The 22,018-nt window shown below is 50.0% G+C and overlaps 2 protein-coding genes across 2 annotated transcripts in view; one reads left to right on the plus strand and one right to left on the minus strand.

Annotated features, from left to right (window-relative positions):
* The window catches only part of RNF8 (ring finger protein 8), a 55,727-nt gene that overhangs the window by 12,920 nt on the left and 20,789 nt on the right, over positions 1-22,018 (minus strand). The window lies entirely within an intron of this gene.
* AARS2 (alanyl-tRNA synthetase 2, mitochondrial) lies at positions 46-17,420 on the plus strand. The gene is given in 23 exon segments (XM_036379610.2): positions 46-108; positions 111-269; positions 623-811; positions 1,457-1,602; positions 2,355-2,549; positions 3,045-3,189; positions 3,607-3,752; positions 4,053-4,161; positions 4,489-4,527; positions 5,172-5,283; positions 5,821-5,948; positions 6,677-6,827; positions 8,598-8,767; positions 9,771-9,884; positions 10,627-10,767; positions 11,404-11,541; positions 11,945-12,054; positions 13,170-13,278; positions 14,781-14,903; positions 15,243-15,353; positions 16,202-16,285; positions 16,425-16,535; positions 16,903-17,420. Coding segments are annotated over 23 exon segments (2,958 nt in total). The 3' UTR covers positions 17,068-17,420.

The raw sequence follows: 22,018 nt of genomic DNA on the forward strand, positions 1-22,018 counted from the left end.
CGCCCCTTCCGGGCGCCCCGGCGCTGCCATCCGCCGTGGGGCACCATGGCTGCTGCCGCCCGGCTGCGGCGGCGGCTGCTGCTGGAGGTGCCGTGGCGCTGGCGCTGCAGCCCCCGCGCGGCGGTGCCGCCTGCCCCTCGGCGGGGCAGATCCGCGCCGCCTTCCTGCGCTTCTTCGAGGAGCGCCACGGCCACCGCCGCCTGCCCTCGGCCCCCGTGCGGCCCCGCGGCGATCCGCGCCTCCTCTTTGTCAACGCGGGCATGAACCAGGTGCTCTCCCCGCTCCCCGCTCCCCTCCTCCGGCTCACTGGCGCTTCCTTGTCTCAGAGGAGCGCGGCCCGCCTGGGGGTGCCCCTGCCACGGAGATGTCCGGCGTTGCTTTGGGCTGCCCGCACCGCCGTCCTCCCGGGCGCCTCTCGTGGTGCTGTGGGAGTCTCCCTCGCTGGCCATGCTTAAGAACCATCTGAACACAATCCTGTGCCGTGTGTTCTAGAACGAACTTGCTTAAGCAGGGAGGTTGGACCAGATGATCCACTGGTCCCTTCCAGCCCGCCCAGGAGCCCCGGGCGCAAGGTCCCTGCCCTGGGTGGCATCTGTCCACAGCGGGTGTCTCTCATTTGCAGTTCAAGCCCATTTTCCTGGGCACGGTGCACCCCCGGAGCGAGCTGGCCCAGCACCGGCGCGTGGTGAACAGCCAGAAGTGTGTGCGTGCGGGAGGGAAGCACAACGACCTGGAGGATGTGGGCCGAGATACTTACCATCACACCTTCTTCGAGATGCTGGGAAACTGGTCCTTTGGGGATTACTTTAAGGTGAGGTGATAGGAGTGCACCCTTTGTAGGGGAAAACATAGCCTGCCTTTCGGAGCTGTGCTTAGTGCCATAGGACTGCGTGCAGAAGACGTTTTGGTAAGATCCATATTAATTCCTGGGAGCTCTGTGGCCTGCAACAGAGGTGGTCAACTCATGGGCTCTGTCACTGAATGTGTCCTGCAGACTCTCAAAGCTCTCAGCCTGCCAAAGCTGTGACCAACATGTAAAAATCAAAGTTTTCTGTGAGAATGCCAGTGTTGACCACTTAATATAGTGAAAAGAGGTTACCAGTTCATTTGATGCTTAGTACTAGAAAGTTTGAAAAGGGAAGAAGAATAAAGGATGCTAGGTTTTTTAGGTGGCGAATACATTTTTTTCTTTGGAAAGAAAATAATCCATGTAACTCTGCCAGTAAGCACAAAGATGCACACCATGCTGAAGGTCTCACAACATTTTAGGAATGTCCATTTTCCACTGGCAGCAGTGAGCTGTCTCACTCTCCTGACCTTCATCCTGCCCTTTGCAATACACCTGAAAATTAGCAAGGGAGAGAAGTGGTTGAAATTAACTTGTTTGTTGTTCAACTCCCATTTTAAAGACCCTTCCTGAATTACTGTGCTTCATTTATGTTCCCCACCTGCTCAGGAGGAGGCATGTAGCATGGCCTGGGAGCTCTTGACAGAGGTTTATGAGATCCCCAGAGATCGTCTCTACGTCACCTACTTTGGGGGAGACCCCTCGCTGGGGCTGAGCGCAGATGAGGAGTGCAGGGACGTGTGGCTCCGCCTGGGGTAAGTGTGTCACAGAACAGGTTCTGACATCTCACTTTCTACAGTTCTGCATTTGCTCTTTAGTTGATCAGTTGTAGGGGCCAGAGAGTGTGTTTTAAACCCATTTTGTTTCTGGTTTCTTTGGGCTGTTCAAAGTCAGCTGGGCTCTGAGCTCACTGGGTCTCTTGAACTTCTGGTTCATTCTCAGACAGTGTCGGTGAGGGTGGGTATGTGCCTAAAACTGGCACAGGGCCTGGATGAAGTATGTACAGGATCTCCAGTCCTTTGCTTCCTCTCCATCACGAGAGTACGTTCTCTGAAAGCAGGCAATGGCTGCTTCATGAGAGGGTGCAGCCATTGCAGAGAGCACTGCTGTGCTTTGGGAGCTTGTTCCAGCTGTATGTAGGCGTTGAACCCAAGGCAGCCAGCTCTGTGCCACTGATGGTGTTCAGGTCTTGCCTCTGCCCCAAGAGCAGGGTGCTCCACAGACCCAGTGGAGAGCCTGTCTTGGTCATCAGGGGCCAGGCTGTGTTTGCCTGTCGTTCTGGGCTGAGACTAGGGTCCTGTATGGTTTGGCTCACTAATCTTGCTAAGGAGTGTAATTCTGTGTGAACAGAAGGAAGTAGAGAAGCAGAGGAATTCTGCTGTGTTTGCTTATTGAGTCTGTAGTAGGAAGAAAGGATTCCTTTCTTTCAGCTTTCTCTATGATCTAGGCTGCTGTGTGGTTTGTGTGTATGCCTCGGCACTGCCATCTCTGTTATTTGCCTTTCCAGGGTTCCTGCCAGTCACGTTCTTCCTTTCCCATTGAAGGATAACTTCTGGGAGATGGGGGACACAGGTCCCTGTGGTCCCTGCACGGAGATCCACTATGACCACGTGGGTGGTGGCAGAAATGCTGCAGCACTGGTGAACCAGGGCAGCCCCGATGTAGTGGAGATCTGGAACTTAGTTTTCATGCAGTACAGCAGGTACCAAACATCTCATCTCAACTCCAGAGCCTTTCCCCCTAGCCTGACTCCAAAATCAGGTGTATATTCTCAGACTTATCACTGTTTTCCAGAAGGTGGCAATACCAGGAGCAAGAGAGAAGCTATGGAGATTTGTCCAGCGTGGCTCTTGGTCCCCTTTGCTTTATTTCTCTGTCTTCTTCAACCTTCACTGCCTATTCTCCCTTAATGCTGCATTCCAGAGGTCTCTTGAGGTCTGCAGCAGCCTGGAGGAGGAGGCCTTTTTCCTTACATTGTAGCCTATCCTGACTATGTGATGGTCAGATCCTGGCTACCTGACAGGGCCAAGGCATGCTGCTGTAACTCTTGTGCCTGAGCTTCCTTATGCTGGGTCACCCCCTGTTTCCATCCCCTATCGTTTCCCCTAATTCTCTTTGATTCACTTGTTCCTTATTTTTGCCCATGAACTGATCCTTGCTTCTCTTTTGCCTTTTATTTTTCCTGCCTGGCTGACAGAGAGGTGGAGGGGAATCTCCTTCCCTTGCCGCAGCACCATGTGGATACAGGAATGGGTCTGGAAAGGCTGGTGACAGTTCTGCAGAACAAACGTTCCAACTATGACACAGATCTCTTCACTCCCATCTTGGATACCATTCACAAGGTGATGGTGCTTCTGCTCAGAGTCACAGCTCAACAAAAGCTCCTTGAACGCAGACTGTTTGCTGGGTACTGAGCAGTATCTTGAGACAGGAGGTTATGTCCTGCCAGGTCTAATGCAGTGTTCTAGAAAAAAGGGAGAATTCCAGCTTTGAAATCTGCTGGAATATCAGCACTGCTGATTCGTTTTTCCCTCAAAGTATCTTAAGTTTCTCAGTTCCAGGGCATTGGCTGACCTGTGTTGGGTACAGAAGCCTTGGTCTGTAGTGCTGTGGAAGGATTTAATGAGTACATCGTAGGTGCACGAGGTTCAGAGGTAGTTGAAAAACATGATGTCAGGGGTAGCTGGCTGCCTCTAGCATTGGAACTTCTTCTGCAGCCACTACTGTCTGATAATTTGTCTCCCTACTTTCTCTTTTAGGGCTGCAGGGCACCCAGATACCAAGGTTTGGTCGGGAATGCTGATGTTGGGCGTGTGAACATGGCCTACCGCGTGGTGGCAGATCACGTGCGCACCCTGTGCGTGTGCATCACTGATGGCATCTACCCAGGCTTCTCTGGAGCAGAGTAAGGACATAAGGAAATGGCAGGGGGTGGAGGAAGTTAGGTCTAGAAAGGAATATGAACAGCCAGGGAAGAAGTTCTGGTGTGGGCCCCAGATAGGGAGTACGTGGGCTTTTGGGGAGACAGGAAGATGAGAGCTGGGAAGGGATGCCAATCTGCAGACTTCCCCTTGGATGGGTGTTGAGTGTTGGGAGCAGCTGGCCTGTGCTGATGAATCAGACCAGATGAGCTGGGGGATGCTGGATGTGGCAGCTGGGCAGGGATGCTCACAAGGCTGCCTGAGGAATCCTGCTCTGTTTTCAGACTGGTGCTGCGTCGGATCCTGCGCAGGGCTGTGCGCTTTTGCTCTGAAGTTCTACAGGCGCCACCTGGGCTCCTGGCCTCCCTGGTGCCTACTGTAGTGGAAGTGCTGGTGAGTAAAACTGTTGTCTTGGGGGAAAAAAGGTCATCACACATCCTATTCAACCCCATGTCCATTTTCTGCACACTGTCAGGAGTCAGTCTTGGATGGGAAGGAGCTCCAGGAAAGTGTACCTGATGCTATGCATTCCAGTATTAAAAACCTCTTCTCCCCATATCACTTGTGATGGGAGGGAGGGGGCCTAGTGTCATCATTGGTACAGTCAGCACAAGTGTGTGTAAGTGTATGCAAGTAACCTCTATAATGTTGTGACATGCTGCAAGATCCCCCAAGGAAGATGCTGAAGATATTATCACTAACTGAGGCTCACTTCCACAGGGAGATGCTTATCCAGAGCTGACAAGGAATGCCAACCAGGTGAGCAATGTAGAATCCCCTTGTCTCATTATCTTTGTGAGGCACTGCTCTCAAGCCCAGAAATCATCCTCCCTGGATTTAGCTGGAGGAGTTTGCGTAGCCTCCTCCGCAGCCATGTTCTCGTGGGTGGACTGAGATGTTCTGGGCACAAGCATCTGTGGCAGATTTCCATATGGTCCACTAGGTCCCTACCAGGGACTGCATGTGCTGTGTAAGGTGGCTGCTGCTCTAAAAAAGCTACAGTGGCTTTTTTGGTTGAGTGCAAGTACAGCCTGTCCTCGCCCGGGTACCCTTTGCCTAAAATGGAGCGATGATTTAAGGCTAGTCCCAGCTTGCTTCCACTGACAGCAACTTCTCTGGCTGTTCCAGACATACAGTTGTAATTGGGTCACAGATATGAATGCCCAATAGGGAACATTTGTCAGCCTAAAGCTTTCCCCACGTGGATGGTCAATATTTCTTTGACAGGAGTGGTGACAGGAGACACAATGACTTTGGCACTGTTCAATAATGCATCAGAGCCATGTTGTGATGGATACGTGCAGAACAAAAAGGCTGGTGATATGCTTTGAGCTGACTGAGCAGGGCTGAGCTGAGCTGGGGAACTCCCTGAAATGTGGGTAACCCTTCTGATCCTTGGGCAGATCAAGGATATCATCAATGAGAACGAGGCTGCATTTCTGTCCTCCCTGGAGCGTGGGAGGCGCATCATCGAGCGCACAGTGCAGCAGATGGAGCCCTCCACAAATTTCCCAGGTGAGTGTCCCTCCTCTGACAAGCTGCACTTAGAGACAGTTTGTTCCAGGTCCTCACAAGCATTGCAGTCAAAACTGGTGGATCTTTGCCTCCCCTGCATTTTCTGTGACACTTAAGCCCCAGACAGAGGAGCAGATGTTCGTTTCTCCAAATTGCAGTTGATTTCTAGTACTTTGTACTCACAACAAACTAGGTACCAGGCAAGTTAGAAACATTCCCTTGCTGTTTTACTGACTGATCAATGAAGTCATTGTAGGACACAGCTGAGAGGAGTAGCACAGGACCCAACCAGTGCAGCTGCCTGTGTAGATGTGCTGCACTGAATTTTAGCAGGAAGGGAGCTGTGGAGCATTATTAATACTCAGTCCCATGCAAGAACTCCAAGGCTTCTGTTCCCTATTAACTGTGCAGTTGCACACAATACAGGTGGATCCAGTTACCAAAGCACACACTAGATTGGTCCCATCCAGACAAATCTTGAGATGCCTTTGCTTTCTGTGTTCTCACAGAGTTGTTGACCTTCTTTTTGTCTTACAGCTGAAGTAGCCTGGTCTCTCTATGGGAGTTTGGGATTCCCTCTTGATTTGATTGACTTGATGCTTGAAGAGAAGGGAATCAGTTTGGATTCAGCTGCTTTTAATGAACTTGTTTTGGAAGATGCGAAGGTAAGAGGGAGACCTGCCTTGTCAGAATAATTCAAAGCCTTACCAGTCTCCTGTGAATGTGGAAGCAGGATCCCTTTCACTGCTGAGGCTCTTCAGAGCACCACAGGGCTACATGACTTCTCCCTGAAGGGGAAGTGAGTCTGAAATAGCAGTGTCATCACAATCCCCTTGTTTCTGAATGTGGAACTGAAGTATTCGTTGGTGATTTTTCTTCAGGTATTTTATGATGCTGGAGTGAAGGTTATGAAATATTTATATAGGTTAGGACAGTCCTCTGTTAGTCATGTAGTCTAACTTCTCACGCAAAGTAGAACCAGCTTAGAGCTGAAGCAGCAAATTATTTATGAAGAGTTTACAGAATCTCCATGATCTCTGTAGTGCTGAAATACTTGCACTGCCCACCCACCACCACCACTCCCTAGTGCAGTAATTGGCTTGAGGCCTTGCTCTCCTGAGCTTTAATGGCTTGGAAGCTTCACAGCTACACAGCAGGCTGTGCCAGCTGGGATGTGTTAGCAGTTGGTATGGCCTGGCTCAAGGCTAGCACAGAATGGTATTCAGTGCTTGTGAGGTTTGAAGGGATGGGGTTAGTTAGCAGTAGCCTACACCAGCCTGGACCTGAACAAGCCATGGAGGTGGAAGAAGCCATTCCTAGCCTTACAGCTCCAGTGACCTGTTTGCTTGCCCCCAGGGATCTCCCATCTAACTGTGCCTTTGCTCTGCTGCAGCGGAAGGCTGGTGGCCCACAGGCAGGACAGCCAGGGAGCACAAACGCCCCCCTGGATGTGCACTCGCTGGCTCGGCTGCAGGGCAGCAAGGTGCCTGCCACGGATGACTCTCCCAAGTACGCCTACACCCTGGGGCAGCACGGCCACTACGGTGAGTGCCCGGCCCGCCTGCACAGCAAGCCCTGCTGGAGTCCCTCGCGTGGCTGCTTTTGCTGCCTAACCCCATGCATGCACAACGTGTACTTTGTGCTCCAAACCTGTCCACCTTGCTGCCACATCTGTTCCCTACCCCTGTACCAGATCCCAAACAGGGTGCTTTTCTTAGTGCTGTTGGCATGTCCCTAAGAAGGCTCCGGGCTGAGCTCTGGGTTGTCACCACTGGGTACAGTGGTGAAACAGAGACTGTTGATTTCTTCTAGAGATAAGTCTGTCTCCAGCAATTAGGCTCCTGGGTGTGTGCTCGGGAGAAAGAAGGATGGTTACGCAAGGGTTTTAGGTGGCTGTGTGGAACCGTGCCCTGGCTGTTTCCCTGGCAGGCCGCTAGGTGCCAGCGCAGGCTCTTTGTCACCGAGGGTGACTGAGGCTGCTGATGCTCCAGGGAAGGCATCAAGATAAGCCACAGGGAGCAAGAGGTGGTGTGGCTGTCACAGACAATTAGAGAAGGCTGTGTACAGCCAACTCCCTGTTACCCAGTGTGCTGGTGACAGCCCACGCTAAGCAGAAAGGGAGGCAATTCAAGCTGTATATACTACAGCAAGAGCACAACAGAGGAAAAAAGCCTAGCATTGTGACATTGGTGCAAATCCCCAAACTAGAGCTGTCCCACCTTCTCCTTCTGAGTCATGGAATAATTTGGGTTGAAAGGGATCTCTGGATGTCCAATTTCTTATTAAAAGTAATATCAGTTTCCCAGTTGGATCACATTGCTCAGAGCTTTGTCCATTTAAGTTTTCACTATCTTCAGGGACAAAAATCTCACAGCCTATCCGTTCCCTGTTCTTTATCACTCTTAGTGTGTAAAGGTTTTTTTCTTTACATACAGCCAGAATTTCCTGTACTTTTGATGTAGTCTCCCAAATGCTAAATAGGGATGAATAACCTCTTTCTTTGACTGCTAGCTGTGTTTGTGTTCATACAGCTCAGCAGGCAGGCAGCCTTCCTTGCTGCAAGGGCACCCTGCTGGCTTGTGTTCAGCTAGCTCCTGAGAACCTCAGATTTTCTGTCAGTTTGTTTCTGTAGACTGGTCAGATGCCTTCAAAAAACAGTCCAGTTCTTCAATGTATCAGCCAGTCCCTGCCTATTTAGTGGGATATGGGTACATCCCATTTTGTCACGGATAGTCATTGAAGATGTGAAGTGGTGTTGTCTCTTAAATCAGCCACCAAGTAGCTCTGCCAGTAGCTGAATATCAGTTGAACATTGAACTACTGAGCAATTCTCGCTGGGGCCCTCTGCCCAGCCAATTGCACACCCACCTCATGGTCCACTTGTCCATAGTGCCCAAATCTGGGTTCAAGGAGCCTACAGGAAAGCATGGTAGAAGCTTTCTGCACCCAGGAACATGACATCCCTGCTGTCCCCTATCCACAGCATCTTCAGAGTCAGTCAGGTTTGCCAAGCTTGCAGTGTAGCAAGATGCAGATGTGTCTGTGTCACATTTTCTTTTGCCAAGCTCATGTGGAGCTGGATTGGGTGTCCCTGCCTGCTTAGCTGCTACTCTGTCATTAGGAGAGTGAGGGGTGACTTAGTTCCAGTCCTTTGTCTCTTCTGCCAGTAGCTGTTCCTCTCCTACCAAGGCAGAGTGCCAGCTTTCAGTGTAGCCAGGTGTTGGCAGGGTTGGCACAGGGAAGTGATCCCTCCTTTCCTGTTGCAATCTGACAGGCTGTGTGCACTAACTGCTGCTGTCTTCTTCCCCTGACAGAGTTCAGCCCGTGCCAGGCCACTGTGCTGATGCTGTACAGAGACCAGTGTCTCCAGAAGGAGGTTGGGGCAGGGCAGCGCTGTGGTGTCATCTTGGACAGGACTAACTTCTATGCACAGCAGGGAGGGCAAGACTCTGACCGAGGCTACATGATACGTTTAGGACAGCAGGTAAGGCCCTTTGCTGCCTAACCCAAGGCTGCCATGGCTTCTGAGGCCAGGCAGAATTCTCCAAGTGATGGGTTGTTCTGCTGTGTTAATTTGCAAGCTGCTGACTCTTTGACAGTTCCCTTGGCATAGCATCAGAGTTGGTGGGGTAAGGCAGAATCAGCAGTAACTTCACAAGGGCATTCTTGCTGCTCTGATTGTCTCTTACAGCCCTTTGCAATTTCATCTTGCTGAGGAAGACTGAAGTCTCTTCCTTCTCAGGTCTTCCTTCAGTGTCCTGTGTTCTTGCCAGCTGGGTTGTAATGCTGAGAGAAGGGCAAACATAGATAAGAGAGTCTGTGAACTGAGTAACTTCTCTCTGGTCAGTCCTGGACAGCTGCAAGTGCTGCCCAACCTGAGACCCAGTGCAAAAACTCTTCTTCCTCCCAAGAGCATCAGGGAGGACCTCCACTTCTGCAGCATGTTCCTTCAGCCTTGCGAAAGGGAGAGCTTTGACCCTGTCCTGGGAAGTTACACAGAGTGCAGAATTTTCTCCTTTCCCCATTTCCTGGTCTTGATAATCACCCCTGGGCCTTTTTAGCCTTGCAGAGGGTTACAGTGCCTTGCTCAGCAGTTCTCCCCAAGATATAGTGGTGGTCCAGTTTTGTTGCCATCCCAGTGAGGCAGAAATGGTACCTTGGATGCCACAGACATGCCTTGGGAGATGCTGTTCATTTTCTCACAGATGAGCATAGTTGTTAAGAAAATTTGTCAGCCTAGATGGTGTTACTGCCCCTCCACTGCAAGCTGGCAGCCTCAGCATACTGTGTAGTGAGTGGCTGGGTACAGGTGAGGTCTGAGACACCTTGGTTATGTTTGCAGTAAGCTTCTCTCTGCTTTTCCCACCCCATCCCTGTCTTTAAGGGATCGGTGGGAATTGTGTTTCCCAGTAGGGTCAAGCAGGTACATAGCACAGATATTTGGATCTTCCTTATGTCCTAACTCATTTTTCTGTCTCTTTGCTCAGGATGTACTCTTCCCTGTAGAGTCAGTTCATCTCTGTGGTGGCTACGTGATCCATGAGGTCACTGCTGTGGAGACCCTGCGTGCTGGTGACCAAGTGCAGCTCTTTGTGGATGAGGTGATGACTGAGTGCTCTTAACCTTTTCCTTGTGATGTCCTGAGTAACCCAGGCACAGCAGATCTTTGTCCCTTGTATTCTTGAGACTGTTCTTCATCATAGTGTGCAGTGGGAAGGAGATACCACAGCTGACTGTAATCTTTGTGAACCATTGTGTTGGCGATGGAGAGAGATGGGGAGACTGACTCGGTGATCAGAATCCAATTTTATTGTGGGATACAAGTGCTTATATACTATTTCAGGGAGACTAGTAATGTGTTTTGCAGTGATTAGGTTAAAATCACATAGACAAACTTGTGCATGTAACAACATCTCTTGCTTGCAGAGTTTAATAGGATTTTCTTTTTCCAGTAAACCTGTTTGATTTAATCTTCTTGCAATCTAGGTCTAATTTTCAAGGTTCTGTTTGTTTTTGCCAAGGCATCCTGTTATCAGATCTCTTATGTTAACCAGGTTCAAAGTCCATCATCTGTCTTTTGTCCCCCAGCATTCCAACACCATTGGTTTGTCAAAAAGTCTCCAGCTTACCCTTTACTGTTTTACAAAGATGATCCCATGGAGAAAGGAGTTAGATCTGCCCTGTCACATAACTCATCTGACAGCTGTACTGCCTGTTGGTTTTCCTCCATCTTCTCCTATCCCCTGATAGGAGGGGTTAGGAGCCTTTTCTTTCATTCCATCCCCTGCTCCCCTGAGCTGAGGAGAGCCAGCAGTCCCTGCTAATGGTGGTGTGTGCTTTCAGGCGCAGCGCCTGGCCTGCATGACGAACCACACCGCCACTCACCTGCTGAACTTCGCGCTCCGGCGCGTCCTGGGTGACAGCACCGAGCAGCGGGGCTCCCACGTGACAGCAGAGCGGCTGCGTTTTGACTTTGACACTAAGGTGACTCTGAAATCCAGTCCCCTGGTTCTCAGCACTACCAGCATTCCAGTACAGCTCTTCTCTCCAGGGATTTGTCCCCTCTCCCCATAATCGCTCCTTTAGAGACAAGTCACGTTTTATCTGAGTAATGAAGCTTGGTCCTCTGGATGTGACTGTGTCCATTGGCATTGATTTGACCCTGAGCAGGGCTTGCTGAGGGGATGAATGGGGGTCAGAAGGGAAAGGACTTAGCAAGGCCAGTGGCCATGGGACTGACACAAAATAGTGTAAAGGAGTCTCTGAGAGATGGTGCTTGGCTGTGGCATGTATCTGATGTCTGTACAGGACATTCAGGTGAGAGTATTTGTGAAGCTTTGGGTCAGGCTGAATGCTGGCCCTGGTAACCTGTCATTCATTCTAGTATCTCTTTTGAAGACTTTGGCTGATGCTCTTGCATCAAAAATCCTTATCTCTCATGGGAGGAGAAGGTGGGAGGGCCATGATGTTCACAGTTCCCTTTTACAAGCAGAGAAGATGAGATGTAGGGGAAGAGTGGTGTGCCCAAGCTGAGTCATCTCAGCTATGCCCCAGATCTCCCTCCTTCATTGTGTACCTCTCAGGAGGCTTCTCCTGAGTGTGGCTGATTTGCTTCTTCAGGGCCATGTGACTGTGGAGCAGCTGCAGCAAGTGGAGCAAGTGGTCCAGGACCTGATCCAGAAAAATGAGGTGGTGCATATGGCTGAAGTGCCCCTCACACTGGCAAGAAGAGTTCAGGGACTCCGTGCAGTGGATGAGGTATGACAGGATGGCAGCACACATCTTCATGAGCCTTCTCTTCAGCAGGAATAGTCTGGGACACGAGATGTTGACACGACATCTTTCTGCAAGGGAATTGTCTCCCAAAACTCAGATGGGAAAATAGGACAGAGATGAGGTCTCAGGACACTGTTGTAAAACATGAAGACTGGTGATGCACAGGCTTTCTGTTTATGCCTGTGGATCAAAAGCCTGTTGTGTCACCAACTGTTTCTTTCTCCCACTGGTGGCTGGTTGTGGGGGAGAAGCAGTGCCACCCCTGACTCAGGGGCTCCTCTAGAATAGGGGGAAAATGAGGCAGACACCTGAAGCTGTGTAGTTAGTCTGTAAGTGGCCCTGAACAGCCATGTTGTTAGCTGCTGATCCCTGTCTCCTCTGTCAGGGCTATCCAGATCCAGTGAGGATAGTGTCCCTGGGGGTCCCTGTGGAGAATGTGCTGACCTGTGACTCCAAGGCTGCAATGCAGACCTCTGTGGAGCTCTGCTGTGGGACGTAAGTGACTTTTGCTTGCAGCCAGAAGGCATGTGTGTGGGCACTGGTGGCTGAGGTAGAAACATCACTACAAGCTCACATCCCTGTCCCTGTGAAACTAAGTTTCCTCACTGGAAAAATATTGCGAGGACAGGATGGGCTATTTACAAAGCTTTGGAAGTTCCAGAGTGAGCAAGCTTTAACAAAATGCACAGCATTTTTCCTTACTTCATAGTCTGAAACCAACCTGGAAGCCACAGAGCACCAGCAGAGTATGGGAAAGGTGTGTGTGACTTGTCACACCAGGGTTGTGGTGCTTTGTCTTTGGTGTTACAGAAGGGCTGGGTACCCAGCTGGAGACTCCAATTCAGCTGTGAGAACTTGAGACTGCTCTGATTGTTTTAATTAATTATCTTCACCCTCTTCTGCTTTTAGCAGTAATGAGAGTAGAAGAATAGTTAATCCATCTTAGGACAGTGCTGACATAAAAAAAAAAAAAAAAAAAAAAAAAAAAAAACCTGGCCTTAGAGCCCTTAGAGCAGATAGAGCTGAAAATGAGCAATTTTCTACCCATGAGATCTTCTTGTGGGAGTAGTGGGACAAGAAAATGCATGGGAGATGATCAATTCTTTTGAAGATGTCTGGAATGATTGCTTGTGGTAACAGAACCCAAGACACCATAGTTTTCATATCCAGCATTGAATAAACAAGAAGGAAAAGGGAGGTTGTCAGTGTCCTAAGACTGCACAACAATCCTTTTTCTGGAGTCTACTGGCCAGGCAGTGAGCTGGCCTGACAAGAGAGTGGTGGGGTAGAGGAGCTGAGTAGAGGAGAAAAACACCAGTTCATCTCACTGCTGAAGGAGAGGAAAGGAGGACAGAACTTGGCTGCACCATTTGGCTGAAGCCTGCTGGACAGGTAGCTCAGAGGTTCCTCTGGAGTAGCCTCAACTCTGCTGTCTCTTGCCTGACAAGGTTCCATCAGGATTTTAGGGATGGAAAAGGATTCAAGGTACTGGGATTATGATTAGGAAAGAGCTGCTGGACTTCAGAGTTTTTGAAAAAGAAAGCAGCGTTCCTGATTTCTGTTTGCAAAGAGCAACTTGCTTTCTTTCCTGTTCTCTGCTGACATTCTAGGCACCTTCTCCAGACAGGATCTGTGGAAGACCTGGCCATCATCAGCGAGCGCCAGCTTGTCAAAGGCATTAGCCGTGTCATTGCAGTGACAGGGGGACGAGCCAAAGAGGTGAGAAAGAGGGAAATGAGATTTCTGCCATGTCAAGGCAGTGCCAGAAGGACCAACCTTTGTAGGTTCCTCATAGACAATTAGCTCCCCACTGCTTTGGTTGGAGCCTCCCTGCTGTGCCACATCTGGCTTCCTGCTTCAGCCTTGGACTCAGCTCTGCTTCTGTACCTCACTGTTCACTTCCTTTCCCTCCCATCCTAGTTCTCTGTCTCCTTGACCTTCATTTCTCCCTTCAGACTCTCCTTTCCAAGATAAAAACTTGCACAAAATATCAGGAAGCCTCTGGTCTATAAATTTCAATCCCCCAGTAGGTATTTTAAGGTGTAATTCTTGGTGCATTGATTTCGCCTCCTGCCTATCACAGCTGGATTTGCACTTTATGATTACAGGGTTTTGGCCTCATTCTTACAACCCTTTTGCTTCCTGTCTTTAGTCTTTCTCCTGCTAAACTGTGATTCTGGTCTGGCTGGTTCTGTATAAAAAGTGTACAACATACTATTGTGTTTGTGAGATCACTCTGTCCTTTGAGTGTTTGGAAGTGTCAGGTGCCCCATAAGCCTTCCCTCTTCCTTTAAGGCTGCTGTCAGAGGAGAGTGACTCATAGTCACTGGAATTGGAAGGACTAAAAGCAAAGCCCACCCCTGCAAATCTGTTACTTTTTGGCTGGCCGTCCCCTGTGTATCTGTGTCCCAGAGAGGCTTTTCTTCATGCAGAAGAACAAAAAGCTGCAGGGCACATCTGCACGCTTTGTTGGAAGTGCTGACCTGGAGAGCCCCTGAGAGGAGCTCTGTGCAAGTGTTAATGAGACATGGGAAACTGCAGAGAGATTTACTTGGAACAAGGGTTGTGTATCCTAGCTAGGCAGAGCAGTCCTCTGCTGTCCTGCTCTAAAGTCTTGCAGGACCATCCTGGGCACAGAGATCTGGCAGGAAGGAAATGCTCCAAAACATAAGGATTGGCACTGGTGAAAAAAGCTTGTAATCATTCTTTTTAAAAATTATTTATAGTAGCACTATCGGTGAAAAACAATAAGAGATATATCAGGATAGGTAAACTCAGGAAATATGGTTCAATGGCTGATGAGGTTTCTTTTAGTGTTGGTGTTTCTCTTGTTTCTTCAGTCAGCAGTTTCAAGATTGCATTTGCTAATGGAAAAAGATTTCTAAGATGCTCTACAGAGCTCCCCAGTTTTTCCTCAATGAAATCCTGATGATTTTATTGCAAATTTTTGAGGAAACATGAATTTTGACCATAAATATCACCTAAAGCTCGACAGCTTGGTCTGCCTGAGTGTGACCATCTAGTGTTGGTTGCAAATCTAGAGAGGAATGTTGTATTTCAGAGTCTTGCAGGAGCCATTCCTAAACCATCTGTAGGTGTCTTCTTACTGAATTCTGAGCAGCACTTCAGTGTTCATGGCCCTGCTGTCTCCCTGCTTTCTCCATCCCTGTGGACTCTTTCTGTTGCTGCATTTGAAGCATGCATTCCTTCCATCTCTGCAGGCCCGGGAAGTAGGCCAGTGCTTGGCTATGGAAGTGGACTCTGTCTCCCTACGGATGAAGCAGAGGATCACCTCTATTCCTGAGATGCAGAACCTCTCCAAAGAAGTGGGCCATTTGACCAAAGTAAGGGTTACACTCCTGTACAGAAAGCCCAGCATGGGCACATGAGACACATAACTCTTTCCCTATCAGGTTCACATCTTACCGTGGTCAGTAGCAAGGGCAAGTTGCTACCTGCTGTTGCCTCTTTGGTCACAAGGATTTTTGCCAGTGTCCAGGTGGCTGTGTTGCAGATGGGCAGCTGAAAAGAGAAAGCTGCTCAGCACAGTGACTGGCTCCCCTGATCACCTGGTTAAAGCAGTGTCTGGGGAGAGGCCGTGCTGCAGCCTGACCTCCCAGAGAACTGGCAGTTTATGTCTAGGGGTACAGTTTAATGTTCTTACAGAGCAAATTGTCTTGCAGGTGGTGGCCAGCACTGCAATGCCCCAGTGGCAAAGAAAAGAACTGCAGACCATCTTGAAAGCACTACAGCGAACAGCCAACACAGCTGTCAAGAAACTGGAGCTGCAGCAGGTACTGAGGCAGCAGCACACTGACTTGCAGCCAGCTGATAGCACACAGCAGTGGACCTGATGTCTCTGTCACACTTCAGAGCCACTCAGTCACTGGGGTCTCAGAAGGCAGAAGAAAGCCCATACAATCACTCATGGTGCAACACAGGCCCTCTGTTGGGTTGGTTTTGCTGGCCATTGTTTATGGGGCCCTTGGTTAAAATGCAGAGAATGACTGGGTGGGCTTTTAGCACCTGCAGAATTTCCATGTCCCCCTGCCTGTGAGAACAGAGAGCCCCGTACCAGCATTTTAGGCCAACACCAATAGGCATTGGGCATCACCTCCTTGTTTATGCATGGAGAAGATGAGATGGTCCTTGCAGAGGGCTTAACAAAGTTACACAGTCAGTGACAGGACAGGTCTTTCCTCCAGCTACGTGGATTTTGCTGTGCTTCCCATATGTGTTTGTGTTCTGCCAATTTACATTAAAAGCAGATTAGAAATACTTACTGCTAACTTAGATATCTCAGGAAGAATTGTCCCCTTCTTAAAGTAGGAGCATCTTGCCACAGAAGCCTTCCTGAGACATGTGGCACTGTATAGGTCTAGGAAAGAGGCTGGGGACTGAATGAGTCACTTGCTATTCCACTTTTGACAGGGGTTCATCTCTGCTTGCATTTGAGAAGGAGGGCTGTACAGAGATTTCAGGCTGCTAGTCTGACTTTGACTTCTGCTATCAAACATCTCCCATCTGTCCCACGGAGCAGCGCTTGCATTCCCTTTGTGTATATATTACATGGATACATCCCCATGCAGCCCACCCTGTGCCACCTGTAGCCCTTCAAAGTGCTGTGTTTTTCTCTCTCCAGGCTGAGAAGGTGGCACAAATCTTGCTAGCAAAATACTGCAACCAGCCTGTCATCATTGATACTATCCCAGCTGATTCCCTCTCTGTGAGTAATCCACATTCTTTGTTGGCCTGACAGTACCTCAGGTGCTGCAAACAGCAAGAGGGAGTTGCTGGGCACATTTTCTGCTGGATGCTGGTCTTCTTTGCTGTTGCCTGACCTCTGTTGTCCCTGCCTCTCCTAGATCCTAATGAAAGTAGTGAACCAGCTGTGTGACAAGTCTCCTGGCACCTCAGTCTTGCTGCTCAGCCCTCAGGCTTCGGGTGAGGTGCTCTGTGCCTGTCAGGTGTCCAAGGTAAGCAGAACCCTGATAGAGACAAGGGGAACCTGCCTGCCAAGGGGGGCTGCACCCACTGCTCAGCAGGTCCTGCTGGAGACTTTTCCTGGGGTTTTGCCCAGTGTTGGTGGTTAATCACACAGGAGCAGGACCTGAGATGACTGTACTGGGACCAGATGTGCTTTCAGTCTCTGCTGGGCACAGATATCCCTGGATCCTCCAGGCTGTGTTTGCCCAGGGGCAAGACACAGTGTTACCAGCCTTTGTGGTCCTCAGGGTCAGGACTGCCTCAGGCTGGGTGAGGAGAGGATGCTGTTACCTTTCTTTATTCATAGACTGCAGGCTGCCCCACAGTACGAATAACTTGCCTGTGTCTCTTCCCCAGAGCTGCCTCCCTGGGTTCTCTGCTGCTGACTGGGCTGTGGCTGTCTGTACACAGATGGAAGGGAAGGCAGGAGGCTCTCCCATCGTGGCTAAGGGCAGTGGAAATGCCAAAGGCATGCAGGGAGCCCTGACCACTGCACTGGAGTTTGCTCAGAGCAAACTGTAATGCTTTGGTGCCAGCACAGCTGTATGCACCCAGCTGGACACTTGCTACCAAGCATATACTGTGCCTATCTGAAAGGATTGGCAGCTGAACATTGCTGCAACCTCTGCCTTGGAGCACTGGACTTCGGACATCCAGGATCAGCAGAGATCCTACTGACAGAATGGTGCTGCCTGTTCTCAGCACGAGCCTATGGGGATGGAGCCTTGGAAAGCACCAGTTGCAAGAGCAGATCCTGCTTCTCATGGAACACTGCAAATCTTCCACAAGACCAGCACAGAGATTTTGTGAGAACATGGGGAGTTGGCACTGTTATCTTAACGCCATTAAAGGGTAGAGAGTATCAAATCACCTGATGTTTCTTGTAGCTGCACCTTTTTTTTCCTGCCCTGGCAGAGGGGTTCGTTCTGCCCCTGCAGCTCCAGAAGTCATCAGGTACTCTTGTCTAAGCAGTTCCTTCCTACTGCAGAACTCAGGACACCCCTCTGATTAAAAATGCTACTCTAATTTAGAAATTAGAGAAATCCCACCTTGCTTGTGGACTCAGGCTTGTTAGGCTGTGCAATGGGTAGAGCTGACGCCAGTCCTCAGCACTGAGGGAACAAAATTGTCCCCCTCTCCACCTCTTTGCTTTGGATGAATATTCTTATCTCTGTTTCTTCCTGCCACTCCCTTGCAAGTTCTTCCTTCTGGCTTCTTACTGGCTCATACCTAAAAACCAGCACTGATCTAATGAGTTGTGAGAATGGAAACTGTTGCTGTGTTGCAGTGTGGAAGTCCCTGCAGCAGGACTGTGCCCTGCTTTGTCTTGAGGTGAGCACATCTCATAAACTGGTTCTTTTTCACAAGCAGTGTTGGACCCAGCAAATTCAATTCATAAAAACATTTCAGACTACAGTGTTAAGAGCTCCTAGCCAAAGCATCATTACTTTAGATACAGTATTGACCTAAATAGAGATCATAAATGGTAGCTGAGCCAAAAGTGCAACAGGATAGTGATACAAGGCAGGTTTTCACCCTGTGAGCAGCAAGACCAGCCTGACACAAATGAATTTCACCAGCAGGTAGGGTTGTCTGTCACTGTGAAGGGAGGTGGAGGACCAGTAGCTGCTTTTGGGGAGGCAGGGAGGGAGGAGGTATAGAAGCACAGTGATGCTGATGGACAGGTAGCAGGAAATGGCTGTCACATAGATACAGATTACTGAAGAGGATGTAGTGGGGCATGGCTGTGTCCAAATGAGAGGCTTCCCACCTAACTATCTGCCTGAGGGAGGGGAAATAGCTGCTGTGAGCAGAGCCTCATTTCCCTTCTCTTCAGTGAACAGCTTATCTTAGGGGAAAAAGGGATGTGGACTTTGGGGGCATCATTAGCAGACAAGGGGTTTTCTTCCATATCCCAGTGGTTGTACAGCCAAAATCTCATATGTGGTCCCTGTGGCTTAATGTGGCTCCTACTCATCTTTGCCAGCAGCTGGTTTTGCACTGGAAAGTGCTAGATATAAATGTGAGGACTCAAAGGCAGAAGGAATGGGGAACTTTTAGAGGCTGGTGGTGCTCCCAGCTGTCCTTCCCCTTCTCCCCCAAATCACTGACAGCTTCTGCAAGAGTGCAGACCTTAAGCCTTTGGTTCAGTGAATGCTGCTTCCAGCCAGGAAGCTTAAAGCAGGGCTTATTGCAAAGGGATTTGTGAGCCAAGGTCTCAGGCATCTGCCCCTGCTGCCAAGAGTTCAGCCATCAGAGGGGTGCATAGGCCCCTTTCCTTGATCACTGTCAGTAGGGCAGGTTGCTGCTCATCCCAGACCCTACCTGCATTCACTGTAGCAGAGCTGCTTGGTGCCTTCTCAAAATTCTTTCAATTTCTGGATGCAGGAGTGCTACTGGTGCTCCTAACATCCCTGCATCTGAGCAGTGGGGAGAGCTGGAACACCTAGCCCAGTGCTTCAGGGCCCTTGTAACAGGCTGGTAGGGTGCTGGAGAGGGTGTGTGGAGTCCCAGAGGATGGTTCATGCCATCAGCTGAAAGCAGCATCAGTGCCTGTTGTTGGCACAATTCCTGTGTTTCACTTGGGCCCCAGCAGCACCAGGTGGGGATGGCAAGGGGTGCTCTGTGTCACTGGGAAAGCTCTTTCCCAGAGTGCTCTTGTGTTACTTTATTAATAGCTGCTACAGGAGATGATGTCTCCTCTCAGTGTTGGAGAGTAGGTGTGAGGAGGAGGAAAGGAATGCTGGCTTGAGCTGCTCCTGCATGATGCTCCAAAAGCAGAGCCTGAGCTTGCCAGCAGCAGCAGCCTTATGGAATTAACCTGCTTTGGCTTGATTGTTAGCTTAAAAGCCACTGACCTCATAGACTTTTGCTCAGCCCCTTACAGGGCAGAGCTCTGGGTGCTGCCCTTCCAGGTAATGCCTTTACTGAGCCCCTGACACCACTCCCATGGGAGAGGAAGAGCTGCTGCTAGAGGCACCACAGAGCAGTGGCTCTTGGAGCTGTTGGGAGGAGATCCATCTCCACTGAGGTGCTGTTGGGCTCTCAGCACCGTGTGGTGAGCAAGCAGCAAAGACCTGATGCCTTGGCATTTCAGATCTGTTCATCCCTCCTGTGTTCCATGGGAAAATAACTCTGTTCCCAGGGTATTTGCAGCAGCTCCAGCACCCACTGCTGGCAGGGCTGCTGCATCTCCTGCACCACCTTCCTATAAACCTTAAAAACCACCTGGTCTGTAAGCAGGCCTGCAGCTGCTGCAGTGGTGCTCCTCTGCCTCATCTGGGGCTATCTTGGGAACCCCATTTTCTTCCTCCTCCTTTGCTGCTCTTGGCTTTTGTAGACATGACACTCAGTATTTCCCATATCCTTTCTGAGCTTGCAAGAATCAATGATGTCAACATAACCAAATCCTGATCCTGTAAGTGCAATAGCACTAAAAGCATTCTGGAATTGAAGGAGAAAATGATCTTACCCTACCAAAGAGTGATTCTGTGGAGTCATCCATGGTGCCCATGTCACTTCAGGCTGGTAAAGTGGGTCACTGCAGTAGAAATGCTGGAGTTTCTGCTGCAGCCATGCCAGGCTGCTGATTCTAGGAGAGGGCATTTCCTGTTCTCCTGATGAAGTCCTAGTGCACAGACTTAGATCCCGTGCTCCTCTTTCCCTGCTGCAGGAGGACAAGACATTCACAGACTGTGCTGCAGCTGCAGTAGCTGCCACGTTTGTGCCTGGCATACCCTGCATGTCAGCAGCAGGTCAGGCAATGCTTAGCTGGGAAGGCTTTGGGAAATGAAACACACATTTGAAATAGAGTTCTCTGGCCAAAATTGCAGCCTACATTCCCTTACCAACATCAAAGAGCAGTCTAAGGTGCGTGCAGTATCCTGGGCACACACTTGCACCTCCTAACACATGCACACAGAAGGGACGGCAGGAAGTGGGAAACTAATTAAAAGATGATGGGGTTTTTGCTGTGAGCCGGTGCTGTCAGGTTGGCAACACCTTCACAAGGCCAGATGGACCCCGAGGTCCCTTAAGGGCACCTGCAATGCAAGGGCTTGCCAGGATCAACCCCAAGCAGCTACCTGACATTGGCAAAAGGGGAGCAGAAAGCACTTGCATGTCTCTTCTCACAGACTTTGCTACAGAGTTTCACTCTCAGTAGCCTGGGAGGCTGGCCCACAGTGCCAGGGAGAAGCCCAGCTCTCCCTAGGCACCCCTGCCTCCCCAGGCCCTGGGACAGGCTGATGCAGGACCATGACATGCTGCACCTTGAGTGCCATAGGACTCACTTCAGGAAGGTCCTGGGATTGTTGTGGTAGTAGCAGAGCTGAGCCATGCAGAGGATGTTAACAGCATGCTGAGCCACAGGCTCAAAAGCTGTGGGGCTTGGTCCATCAGATCTGGTGCTGAGCCATTTCCCAGCAACACTGAACATAATGTAGCATGTCCAAGCTGAGCCCCCCAGGGAGGGAGAGCACCTCAGGGGCAGGGAGCCAGAGGTGACCTTTAAATGTCCTTTCCAGCCCAAACTGTTCTATGATTCTGTGATTCTACATGCACAGTGATAGTGTGCACTGGACTGGTCCCACCACACATGCACGCCTGTAATCCAGGAACCCAGGCATGTACATATCTGGAATTCTGGGTTACACTTGCAGGCTCTTCCTCTGCACCACAGGCTCCCTGTTCCCGCAGCAGCCAACACTTGTGGGTGTTTGTGAGGTCCCCAGGACAAGGTAAGAGATAAGAATTTGACTCCATGTTCTCAGAAGTCTGATGTATTATTTTATGATACTATATTATATTAAAGAATGCTATAGTAAAACTATACTAAAGAAAGAGAAAGGATACATCAGAAAGCTTCACAAGAATGATGAAGAAAAACCCATGACTCCTCAGAGCCTTGACACAGCTGGACCATGATTGGTCATTAAATTAAAACAATTCACATGTTTTGATAAACAATCTCCAGACCACATTCCAGAGCAGCAAAACATGGAGAAGCTGAGGCTTCTCATCTTCTCGGAGAAGAAATCCTGGTGAAGGGATTTTTCGGAAAAAACTCGTAGGCAGCTGCTGCACGGCACACATGAGGCTGGGAAGGGGAACCATGGACTCAGCAGCCATGGCGAGGCGAGACTTCCCATCCCTCGGGAGCAGCTCAGGGCCGTGTTGAGCTGATGCTGCTGCTCACCTCCTACATCCCGGATGCTTAGGAAAGGAGAGGAATGGTTCTGTGCGTGAGGTGTTCAGCTGTGGGACAGGCAGCATGGGCTGGGCAGGAACACCCCATGGCTGAATCACCCCTCCAGCACTGCGTCCCCAACTTCTGGGGAGCATTTTTGGGGAGAGAAGTTTCCACGGCATGAGAACGCTGTCCACAGCAGCGAGCCGAGCGGCCGAGGAGGCGGGAGAGGCATTTCCTGGGGAATCCCAGCAGCCCGCCTTTGCCTGCCCTTCACGGCCAGCT

The sequence above is a fragment of the Molothrus ater genome, chromosome 3 (genome assembly GCF_012460135.2).
Source record: "Molothrus ater isolate BHLD 08-10-18 breed brown headed cowbird chromosome 3, BPBGC_Mater_1.1, whole genome shotgun sequence".
Taxonomy (NCBI): domain Eukaryota; kingdom Metazoa; phylum Chordata; class Aves; order Passeriformes; family Icteridae; genus Molothrus; species Molothrus ater.